Source organism: Poromitra crassiceps (assembly GCF_964638095.1).
Source record: "Poromitra crassiceps genome assembly, chromosome: 15".
Taxonomy (NCBI): domain Eukaryota; kingdom Metazoa; phylum Chordata; class Actinopteri; order Beryciformes; family Melamphaidae; genus Poromitra; species Poromitra crassiceps.
In genome coordinates this window covers 22,154,798-22,167,517 of record NC_139634.1, presented here as the reverse complement: position 1 = coordinate 22,167,517, position 12,720 = coordinate 22,154,798, and the positions used below count along the sequence as shown (strand labels likewise).

Here is a 12,720-nt window from a genome sequence, read left to right as displayed (position 1 = left end):
ATAATGTCAGGACACAAAAGAAATAGGATATGAGACCACACTAATGTCTATAGGTGGCCACAAGACTGACCCTCTCTCAGCCACTTCTTAACAGAGGATTTAAAACCTTTGAAAGTACTGCAGCCTTTAATGACTGCTGGCAGGGTGTTCCACAGCCCGCCCGCTTTGACTGTGAATGCAGATTGACTGAATTTAGTGGATCTAAAAGGCACGCAACAGTCCCCTCTAGTGGAGGCTCTTGTAGTTCTCACACTGGTGTTGCGGTTTGTCACAAATTTGTTGAATGGGGGGGCAAGGCCGTGGAAGAGATATATATATATATATATATATATATATATATATATATATATATATATATATATGCAACTAGTCTTTTAGCGTTTGGATGTGTGTGCTTTTTTTTACTTTCTTGCAGAGTTGTAGACTAGCACATGCTAGTGCGACAGCGAGGGGTTTCAACAGGAGGACATAGTAGCGCATGGGAGGATCACGCTATTCCCCCCAGTTCCCCTCGCCCTGAACAGGCACCCCAACCAGAGGCAACCGGGTTCCCACCCGCAGACACGGCCAATTGGGCCTGTATGGACGCCCGACCAAACCGTAGGCAACACGGGGGCTCGAACCTGTGACCTTCGTGTTGGTAGGCAGGAAATTTACCTCTGCACTACTACCTTCCAGAATATTGATTGAATTGAGATAATTGCATTGTGAATCTCACCTTCAGGTCTAAATCACACTTTCTCAGGTTGCCTGGAGTGTCTCTCCTCCTGGCCACAGGTCTGTCAGCCCTCCCTACACACAGAACAGAAGAGAATAGAATAGAATAGAATAGAATACTGACAAGATAAATAACAATAAAAAGCTCCTACTATTACTACCACCACGTCCACTTCTACTAAACTAGTACTGAAACTACCACTACTGCTACTAGTATTACTGTTCAGCAAGAGAATCTTCAGAAATGAGGACTTTGAAGTCTAAATGCGTAAATACGTAATTTTCAGAAAATGCTTCAAAAGTCATAAAAGTGGTCCTCATTTGTGAAGATTGTCTTGCTGAACACACTTCGCTGAAATCCCCATTCTAAAATCCCATTCACTTTCCCCTTATGAACCAGGATGGCGGGAATTTCTGGGTAAGCCTACAAAACTACGTCATCCCTGCAGTACTCTATACACATGCCAAGTGGATCGGACGAACGGTTCTCCAATTATGCGAAGGACACAGACATAGACAGAAATGTCTGGAATTACAGATATAATAATAATGTTACCATTGTTTTCCGGGGTTTGTGCTTGTTGTGAGAACTGAGGGTCATCTGGTTGGGCATCATCAGACTTCTTGTAATAGTACTGCTGATCAGGGGGTCCAAATCTCTAGAAACACATACACACACACACAATGAGATTTCCTATATTTGTACTAGACACAAAGACACACGCACATACGCACGTGTGCGCACACAGACACACACACACAAAACTACAGTACCTTGTCAGGCCACATGAGGCTGACGAAGAGGATGATGGGAAGTCCAACAACGAAGACATAGAGGCCCCACAGCCAGGGACGCTGCTGGGTGGCCAACAGGAGGCGCTCTATGACGCCAGGCTAGGATATATACATAAAGATATGTTTCCACATAGCCCATAATATGTACTATACAGATATAGAGACACAATAATAACTATATCCAGACCAGGGAGGTCACAAAGCAGGGCTTACCTGTGCCACAGCAGACACTGGTGTCACACTGGCTACTAGCACCATGCACAGCAACACACTGCTTATCTCCATCTCTGAAACTTACACTGGTTATGTGCACAAACACAGACCCACACATAAGCATGCAATCAGACACACTAAGATAACACCACTGATTAAAAGTGATGAGTCTAATAGTGTATTACACACAGGAATGGAGACAAAACGTTTAATTTGTAAACCCTGCATGACCTGAATCTGATCGTAACGTCTGAGGTGTACCCACCTGGAAAATCTACTGGGAATGACCTGAATCTGAGTGTAATGTCTGAGGTGTAGCCTGGAAAACCTGCTGGGAATGACCTGAATCTGATTGTAATGTCTGAGGTGTAGCCTGGAAAATCTACTGGGAATGACCTGAATCTGATTGTAATGTCTGAGGTGTAGCCTGGAAAACCTACTGGGGATGGAAATGAAACAGGAAAGTAAGGGTTATTTGCTGAAGAGTAAAAGAGAGACCAACAGAGAGAGAAAGATAGAGAGAATTGGACAGTGTTTCTACCTGATCTTCCTGTTTTCCCCAGTTTCTTAAAGAAATCACTTCCTGAAATCGTCCAGTCATGTGATGTTGGACTTTGGTCCCAAGTCACTAATTGACATGCCTGCTACAAAGCATGCAGTGTCCCACATTAGGGTATGGCATGGTTCTCTCTCTCTCTCTCTCACACACACACACACACAGCCATTCAGGATTACACACAGTGCACTAGTGGCAGGCAGACTGTGTAGGCAGGGTTATCAAACTCACAAAGAATGTTCAAAGTTAGGGTTAACACAATATTTATTATTAACAATAGACAGCATAATTAGAATAAAATGATTTCCATTGGACAATATCCCAGAGCTCAAAGTTGTAAAAGTACGAGTAAAAACGTGTGAGGGCAATTGATGAAATAGAAAGGTTCAGAAAAAGTTCAGCAGGATTTTCTAGAAAGTTTTTAAACAAAGTGGCTCAATACCAGCGGGAGTAAACTGCCTGTTCTCCTTTAAACAAAGTACAACATTTTAGTCGAGTATATCTCTGTTGTTCCTTCTATGTGTAGGATTTATGCTATGAAAACTGTAAATTACAGTGAAATTGTAAAAAGGATGTCAGGAATGTGTTTTTTATATTCAATAAAAAAAAGTTTAAACAAAAAAGTATTTTAAGAGGTAGCAATGAGGGGAAAAAGATATACAAGACAAGACAAAAAATCAAAATATATGAAATATGAAAAACGGTACATGAAAAAGTTGTTAAAATAGATGGAAAGAACATAGGTTACATTTATACATGGCACTAGCAAATGGAGAACAGCAAGAGTTTAAAAAAATGTTTTTTTTTATGAAGTAGCAATCTAGGGTGGAGAGTGGAGACTCTGGCGATGATGCGCCATGGGCGCAACATCATGTGGGATTTCTGATATCACTGATGATGTCACTGATGTCACAATGAAACCATTTGATTTCTGACATCACTGATGATGTCCCAACCCAAAATCGTGACAAACACCGCCAAATCGTGACTAACAAAATGCATGAAATCTGTGGTAAACAAAAGTTTATGGGAGTGGAAATTTGTGTTAAGCAGGATAATCTTCACAAACGTGGACCACTTTCATGACTTTTGAAGGGTAAATACGTTTTTTTTTTAAATTTGGCAAATAAATAAATAAAACACCAAGAGGCATACAGTATAAAATAAATCATCAACTATATCACAATAAAGTCATTAAACTTAATTCCATTGTGGTCCTGCGGTCTTGGCAAACACAGAAAGGAATGACACTACAATACACAATAATACAATACAATACTGCACATGAAAAAACATCAGTAAAGGACAATCAAGAATAAGAAGGAGATACAAGCCAACACAAGTTCAAAAACCAGTCCAAGAAAGGCTGCAGCTTAGGCAGGATGATTTTTTAAAAGGTTTTTAAAACTATTCAGAGAGTTAGCAGATTTAATTTAGTTCCCCCCGTGTAGAGGAATGTACTTCTCTCCACTTTGCTTTTTAGGTTGAGTTGTTTGAGGTTCGCTACACTAGCCCTCGTGTTCAGGCCATGGGTGTCCCGAGCAAATTGAAAATACTCAGTAAAATAATTTGGACAAAGGTTATTTAAAATCTTATAGACCATGATATGTTTTTTAACTCTTGAACTCTCCCTTCAACAGGGAGCCAATTCAATTCAAATGGTTTGGGCTAATGTGTGTTCTTGGACCGAGGTTAAGGATGACCCTCATTAGTTGGTTCTGAGCTTTTTGAAGCCTGTCTTTTGATCTTTTAGTTATACCACTTTACCAGGATATACAGGTGTAGGCATAGTGACATTGAATTAAAGACGTAGCTAATACCACCAAGACCATGGTCTTCTTATCAAGGAACTTGGATATTCTTGCCAAATACTTTGTCTTTGAATGGATCTTCCCAATGACAGAGAGAGCCATAGATTCACTGGTCATACACTGATCCAACTGACTTCCCAGATATGTTACACAACACTTTTCCTGTAACTTAATACCATTACATTCAACAGAAAAATGGCTGCTTCCATAATTAATCAACCAATCAGAGCCGAATGTTGATTTGGCCGTGTATGCCGTCGCCCCCGGAGACGCTCTCATTGCCGTCGGCGTCAGACAGGAAACCGCTGCCCGTGGTTGCCGTGGTGATGTTGTGCTCCATGGCTGTCATTCGCTGTTTCAGTCGAAGCTGTGAGGAGTTGAACTCACTCTGCAGACGGGCCAGACAGGTCTGAAGGCAACATCATTATTACTATTATTCATGTGTGGATGGAGTTCAATATTTTCTCACATTACAGTACATTGAGTCGCAGTAACACTATCCCCTCCCCTGGAAGCAATTATAATTCATTACATTGAGTCGCAGTAACACTATCCCCTCCCCTGGAAGCAATTATAATTCATTACATTGAGTCACAGTAACACTATCCCCTCCCCTGGAAGCAATTATAATTCATTACATTGAGTCACAGTAACACTATCCTCTCCCCTGGAAGCAATTATAATTCATTACATTGAGTCACAGTAACACTATCCCCTCCCCTGGAAGCAATTATAATTCATTACATTGAGTCACAGTAACACTATCCCCTCCCCTGGAAGCAATTATAATTCATTACATTGAGTCACAGTAACACCTCCCCTGGAAGCAATTATAATTCTTTACTTTGAGTCACAGTAACACTATCCCCTCCCCTGGAAGCAATTGTAATTCATTACATTGAGTCACACTAACACTATCCCCTCCCCTGGAAGCAATTGTAATTCATTACATTGAGTCACACTAACACTATCCCCTCCCCTGGAAGCAATTATAATTCATTACATTGAGTCACACTAACACTATCCTCTCCCCTGGAAGCAATTATAATTCATTACATTGAGTCACACTAACACTATCCCCTCCCCTGGAAGCAATTATAATTCATTACATTGAGTCGCAGTAACACTATCCCCTCCCCTGGAAGCAATTATAATTCATTACATTGAGTCACAGTAACACTATCCCCTCCCCTGGAAGACATTATAATTAATTACATTGAGTCACACTAACACTATCCCCTCCCCTGGAAGCAATTATAATTCATTACATTGAGTCACACTAACACTATCCCCTCCCCTGGAAGCAATTATAATTCATTACATTGAGTCACACTAACACTATCCCCTCCCCTGGAAGCAATTATAATTCATTACATTGAGTCACACTAACACTATCCCCTCCCCTGGAAGACATTATAATTCATTACATTGAGTCACACTAACACTATCCCCTCCCCTGGAAGCAATTATAATTCATTACATTGAGTCACACTAACACTATCCCCTCCCCTGGAAGCAATTATAATTCATTACATTGAGTCACACTAACACTATCCCCTCCCCTGGAAGACATTATAATTCATTACATTGAGTCACACTAACACTATCCCCTCCCCTGGAAGACATTATAATTAATTACATTGAGTCACACTAACACTATCCCCTCCCCTGGAAGACATTATAGTTAATTACATTGAGTCACACTAACACTATCCCCTCCCCTGGAAGCCATTATAATTCTAGCTGTTGTAGAATGGTGGTTTGAGATTAGCATGGATGAAATGCATTACAGTTTACTTGAAAGACTACTGTTTAATCCAATACAATATACATAATGCTCTATCATTTTATATTCAATGATATCCGTGTTAATCAAAATATTAAACTTGCTTCAAATAATTACTTTCTGATGTAAAAAAAACTGTTGTGGCTGTAAAATCAGTATTTCTGCTTACACAGCCATGAAACTGCACATATAAGATCAGGACCCAAGTGTGTGTCTACAGTATAGTGATCATATTACTATCTTATCCCTGATTGGTGGAAATGGTGCTGTTACAAATAACCCGATGTTACAACCATACCCGGTCTCCTGTAGTATTTACCTGTAGCCGGTCCAAACTGGATTCCAACCTCTCCACCTTCTGCTCAAGCTCCTCCCCTGCAGACACATTCACTTCCTCTAGAAGCCCCTCCTTCTGCAGGATGTCCCGTCCCCTCTGCTCCAGCTGGGCCCTGGCATGGGGGAACTCCTGCAGTGCATCCATCAGGTCCTGTTTGGAAAGGCAGAAGAGGTCTGAGTAGCCCAGACTGCGGATGTTAGCTGTGCGTCTGTTCCCCATCTTGCTGCCACTGATGTTCAGGATGCTGATTTCTCCAAAGCAGCTTCCAGAGGTCAGAACGGCTAACTGGCTGGTGCCATCATCCCCCACCACCGCCAGACGGCCATCTTTAATGATGTACATCTCCTTACCCACGTCTCCCTAGGAAACAGAAGGTTGGAGAATAGGCTACATAGGAAGTAAAAGTCATTATGTTCAATGTTTGATCGATGGGAAAAACTGCAGGTCTGTTAGATAATGAATGTCTAGCCGCTAGCTGACTAACAACGGATGCAGTCACGCTAGTTGTAGTACAGTAGTAGTACCATAACAGTAGGCTAATAATGTAGTAGTCTATATAATTTTATCAGCAGTAGTAGTAAAAGTAATACTGACTTTTCGACAGACGTAGTCTCCAGGACTGAAGACTTGCGGTCGAAGTTTCAACACCAACTCTACCATCAGGCCTGCCTCACAGTCTTGGAATATACGTACCTGTGGACATACACACACAGGTAATGGTCAGGGTTAGAAGATGGCATAGCATTTGATGGTAATATCTTCTTAGCTATAGCTGCAATAAGCCATTTGTGGAAGCTGAAGAACACATTTAGAAATGTTTTCCTGACAAGTGTTCAGATATGAGTGACCAAAAAAACAACAACCAACCAACCAACCAAACAAACAAAAACAGGCAGATATGTGGTGGAGAAAAAAAGGTGACATTCTAAGTGGGCGTTGGATAAAGTTCTGCTGGTTCTGCTGGGGCTGACATCACAAGTGCCCTCCGCAGTTGACAAAAATGAGTCTAAATGCAGCTATGTCTGATTTAAAATCCTGTAATAGAAAAATAATGAAATGCCTTGTTGATCCATCAATAATGAGTTGCCCGTTTAAAGTGTATATAAGGAGGATTTTATTCCACAAGAATAATGAGTTGCCCGTTTAAAGTGTATATAAGGAGGATTTTATTCCACAAGTAAACATCTGTGCACAGAGTCTCTCCGACAGTCAAAACGCTTACATCAGGAGAGCCTCGAGCTCTCATCTTCACGCTCTCATATAGTGATAGTAGGGTGCCCTCCCCACCCTGATCTCTGCTGTGAACTTCCATTAGCTCATACAAGTTCTAGTATATTTCCACTTCCCAGTCCACGGCTCGCTTGAGTCCTTCATAAGAGACAATACAACCTTGGTCTAGTCACAAGACAAAATACATGTTATCTGCTTCAGGAATTCTCTGCATGATGGAGAGCATCTTTGAAGAGCCATAGATCATTATGGAACAGAGTCGATAAAGATATCTACAACCAATTAATAAGCAATCAACCAATAATTTACTGTCACAATCCCATTGCTATATACCTCTCCCACATATTCATCAATGTGGTCTCCAACCTGCACCATGCTCTTTAAGGGCTCATATTGTGTTTGAACCTTTACCTTCTTCAGTGTTTCCAGGTGGACATTAATGGCAATCTCTGCTCTCAGCTTATTGGGCAGGCTCTTCAACACCTCCTGTTCATCCACAGCCTTCTGATTGGTCCAGAGGTAGTCGAACCAGCGAATGACGCGCTGCTCCAGCTCCTTGCTGACGTGTCTGAAGTGCATGTAGTGCTTCAGCGCGTCCACGCGGCTCTGGAAGCCAGCTCTCGTAGCGTTCATATTGGAGATCATAGCTCCAACATTCCCCACAATGGAGGCAAAAACCAGAACGCCAACCTAAAACAGGTCATTGACAGGGTTTTGGTGCATTGATACATTCTCCATAAATTTGATTATTTGGGGGCCACAATGGTACCGATAACTGCATTCAAGTGGTGTCGGATTTACTTCCTGAGTGAGTTTCCAAACAGAAACTGCCACATGAACACCCTGTGTACAAAAGGCCAGCAAGTTCTGCTGTACACCCTACTGTATGTGCTGTACACCTTACATGTACTGTAGCCTATGTACTGTATGTGCTGTACACCCTTTGTGGGAGAAATTGGGATTCTAGATGCTGCACGAATTGGCCAATCTGTGACATAATCGCTCTTTCCAACATGGCTGAAGAGGGTGCAGAGTCGTATGTGAACGCTAAGAAAGTTCATACAATAAGGTGGAAAATTAACCACAAGTGCAAAGTTAAAAGCCATCCATGAATATCCCTTAGTGCTACGTTATTCAATTTCTTGTGGTATTTATATTCATAATCCCCTGAAATAGGCAAAGATTGTTTGAGGCTATCGCTAGCTCAATTGGTAATGTTAGCCTTTAGGTTGGCAATGTGTGTAAACAGTCAAGGAAATGTTCTCCAATTTTCTAACCACAGACTTGGACAAAAGTACAACCCAAACTTGAATGAAGAGTAAGGTGGGGTTCACTCGGGAAATTTGGCATGTGACACATTCACAAACCAAGACTGCGTTGAAACCACCTAGGTTGCATTGCGTTGTGAGGGTGCGTCTCGAAACCTTTTGGAAAAGTCTGTACAAATTTCCTTGGCTGATAAAGTCCATTTGTGGATGACGTTTGCCCTGGCTCCGTCAAAAGTTAAACTACGTTTAGTTCTTTTTATTTTTTGACAGGATTGTGATATTTTTACGCACTCCGTCAATCCATATCATTCGTCAACACATAGGACTCTCGATGCATCGGATATCATAAATGCTCATGTGAATGTATCGAAGTCTCAGAGACACGAGGTTGTGTGTTATTGGAATTAAGATTACATATCGGTCAAAGTAAGATTTTAGCAGCAAAGCTAAGATTACATCATTGTGAACTTACCAGGAAGTCAAATACCAAGAACAGATACTCTTCATCTCTGACAGGAGGCGGTGTCTCTCCAATGGTAGTCAGTGTCAGAGTGGACCAGTACAGGCAGTATATATAACTTCTGGCCAGAGAGTTAAACTCTGGGTCAGAAGCATTGGGATAAACCCAGGAATCGGAGCCGAGTCCCAGGACCTTGGAGAAGCTGTAGTAAACGCAGGCGTTCCAGTGGATGATCACCAGGATGTACAGAACCAGTTTACAGATGCGGAAAGAGTTGGGGTAGCCCGTTCGCGTTTCTGTACGCTCAAAGAACTCAAAGAGACGCTGCAAGCGAAGCAGCCGGTTGAATCGAAGGAGAGGAGTGTAGGCGAGTCCCACGGTGAGGTACAGCAGATCGGTGGGAAGGATGGAGCAGATGTCAAGTTTACACTGGACTTTACGAAAGTAGCTTTCTCTCAGGCGACGCACATCTTTCACCATCAAGCCCTGATCCAAGAAACCTTAACACACAGTATAAACATAATAATGATAAACTTTAATCATCAATTTGCATGAGAAATCTCTCTCAGATGACAAATGCATTTGATTATACCCTTATCCAAGAAATCTGTAGCAAGCAAATATATATGCAGTGGTGGATGATACCTGAAAGTACACTTGAGTAAAAGTACAGATGTCTTACCAGAAAAAGACTTTGGTAGAGGTTAAATTCAGCTATTAGAATATTACTTGAGTAACAGTATTAAGATTTCTGATATTTACTGTACTTAAAGCAATTTTTTGATATTAAATATACTTCAGTATTGAAAGTACGAGTAAATGCTGTTAATAAAATAAAATAAAATAATAAACAACTTATCATAATGTCCAGATAATAGTTTCTTATAACTAGATTACCAGGCCTCTACATGGCTTGATAATTTAGTTTGCTGTGACTCCAGCCCGGTATTGTGTCGTGTTGTAAGGTCTGTGTGTGTTCTGGGCAGTTCCAGCGCAGTCCCCCAGTTTGAAATCGATCGGACAAATGGTTTTCAAGACAAACCAATTTTTGTGTTGCCAGTAGGTGCCCCTGTGCCGAATTGCACAAAATTCGGCACTGCACTCTGTCGGGTTCCCAGCAGCGCACTCCCCAAGTTTGAAGTCGATTGGACGAACGGTCCGTGAGATCAACCACTTTTTGTGTTGCCAGTACGTGGCGCTATACCGAATTGCATGAAATTCGGCAATGAACTACATCACGTCCCCCTAAGTGCACGCCCCAAGTTTGAATTCGATCAGACAAACAAGAACAAACTGTTCTCAAGATAAACCGCTTTTTTGTGTTTGCCAGTAGGTGGCGCTATGCAGAATCTGTGTGTGTATGTGTGCAGGGGGGGGTGGGGTGCCTGATGTCTTATGTAGGAATATCTCGCCTGTCCAGGAGATTTCAGGACAGGAAGTTTCATTTCAGTTACATTATTTTATTACCTGTGCGCAGACGAACGGCCATATCCAGGATGTAGACTCCATCACAGAGATAATCCAGTACCAGCCAAACCAACACACCGTGCATCTGGAGCTCATCAAAACAGGCCCTACACACAGATAGGCATTCCCTCAGTACTGGTATTAACAGGGACGCTGTGAATAGGGGTGCTGAGGGGGCTGCAGCACCCCCTACTGGCAGGGGGCTGTAACTGCAATGCTAAAAACTTTACCAAACAAATAAATAAAACATTTTGTCTACTTTTTGAGAGTAACATCTTAGCGTAAGCAGTCTATAAAACATGGTTCTCTATAAAACATGGTTGAAATCCACCACTTGTTGAAGTTGTTTTCTGTGTCGGCTATCTGATGCACAAACACAGAGCACGTAGGTATAGGCTCGAAGCATCACACATATTAGTGACCGGTAATAGAGCTCAACCGTGACTGCCCACTTTTTCGCAGCGCTGGTTCCAGGAAGCCACTTCCAATTCATTCCTCAATTGATGTTTCAGAAAATCCTTATATAAAGAGTTTTAAGCCTGGAAACAAGCCAACCAGTTACAAGATCCTTATATAAAGAGTTTTAAGCCTGGAAACAAGCCAACCAGTTACAAGATCCTTATATAAAGAGTTTTAAGCCTGGAAACAAGCCAACCAGTTACAAGATCCTTCTATAAAGAGTTTTAAGCCTGGAACCAAGCCAACCAGTTACACGATCCTTATATAAAGAGTTTTAAGCCTGGAACCAAGCCAACCAGTTACAAGATCCTTATATAAAGAGTTTTAAGCCTGGAAACAAGCCAACCAGTTACAAGATCCTTATATAAAGAGTTTTAAGCCTGGAAACAAACCAACCAGTTACAAGATCCTTATATAAAGAGTTTTAAGCCTGGAAACAAGCCAACCAGTTACAAGATCCTTATATAAAGAGTTTTAAGCCTGGAAACAAACCAACCAGTTACAAGATCCTTATATAAAGAGTTTTAAGCCTGGAAACAAGCCAACCAGTTACAAGATCGTGACAATGAAACATTTGATTTGTAGCACACACAAAAGGAAAAGAGGGAAAAAAGATGACCCCCCCCCCCCCCCCCCCCGTTTTCCAGAGTTTTTTTTTTAGTAAAAATAGATAGAAAATAACTTGTAGATAGTCAGAAGAAAGGAATGTATTTATTTGTTGTTTCTATTGGCCTTGTTCACTAAAAGGGGCGGCTGTGGCTCAGGAGGTAGAGCAGGTCATCCACTAATCAGAAGGTTGGTGGTTCGATCCCTGCCTCCTTCAGTCCGCATGTTGAAGTGTCCTTGGGCAAGCCACTGAACCCCAAATTGCTCCAGATGGCTGTGCCAGCACCCTGCGTGGCAGCTTGCCGTCTTCGGTGTGTGAATGGGTGAATGGCACATTGTATAGCGCTTTGGATAAAAGCACTATATAAATGCAGTTTATTTACCATCCATTTACTAAAACTTCTATAAAATGATATTTTTCTAAGTAGTAACGTTAGTAGTAGCCTAGTAAGGATATGCGATTCCTGACCTGACGACTAGGAGGGTCCAGTTATAGAGAACAGCAGCACCAATCACCATCAGCCAGTAGTAGTAGGCATCATCAGATGGGGACAAGACCAACACATTACACTTCTTCCTCCTGAAAGAGAGAGAGAGAGAGAGAGAGAGGGAGAGAAAGAAGCAAATTGATTGAGCCAGAGAGATGTATGCAAATGTCTATGTTTTAAAGGGAAAGTTGAGCCTACTGAACAAAGATAGAATAGAATAGAATAGAATAGAATAGAATATAACTTTAATTGCCACGCGACCAGGGTTGGTGGTATTTGGTTTTCAGTACATACAGTATGTAAAAAGACACTGCTTCATAGTTGCATCACAATAAAGTGCATACAGACAGACATCACCCAGTAACAATGTGCAATTACAACACACACCAACCATTTAAACAAAATATAAGCACAACACTTGTTTTTGCTCCCATTTTTCAATAGATGAAACTGCAGCTAGCTAGGTGCTAGCGTGTGTACTTCAATCGAAAGAAAATAGTTGCTATGAAACTGCTCACAAAAGTGAT

The 12,720-nt window shown here is 41.5% G+C and overlaps 2 protein-coding genes across 2 annotated transcripts in view; both read right to left on the bottom strand.

Moving 5' to 3' along the window:
- Nucleotides 1-225: 225 nt before the first annotated feature.
- On the bottom strand, nt 226-1,814 carry LOC310790121 (uncharacterized protein; the record flags this gene model as incomplete). Its single annotated transcript, XM_083651813.1, has 5 exons — nt 1,726-1,814; nt 1,492-1,611; nt 1,274-1,376; nt 719-792; nt 226-252 (listed from the first exon to the last, which is right to left on the bottom strand). Exons 1-5 carry the CDS (start codon nt 1,795-1,797, stop codon nt 226-228), a joined length of 396 nt encoding a protein of 131 aa, XP_083507939.1. The 5' UTR covers nt 1,798-1,814.
- Nucleotides 1,815-4,315: 2,501 nt separating this feature from the next.
- LOC310790654 (cyclic nucleotide-gated cation channel-like) overlaps nt 4,316-12,720 on the bottom strand; it is a gene marked incomplete at both ends in the record, with an annotated part of 9,737 nt that continues 1,332 nt past the window's right edge. Inside the window, 7 exons of the mRNA XM_083652366.1 lie at nt 4,316-4,501; nt 6,198-6,575; nt 6,810-6,908; nt 7,857-8,135; nt 9,186-9,673; nt 10,641-10,747; nt 12,175-12,285. Coding sequence (XP_083508492.1) covers nt 4,316-4,501; nt 6,198-6,575; nt 6,810-6,908; nt 7,857-8,135; nt 9,186-9,673; nt 10,641-10,747; nt 12,175-12,285 — 1,648 coding nt within the window. The remainder of the gene's footprint in view (nt 4,502-6,197; nt 6,576-6,809; nt 6,909-7,856; nt 8,136-9,185; nt 9,674-10,640; nt 10,748-12,174; nt 12,286-12,720) is intronic.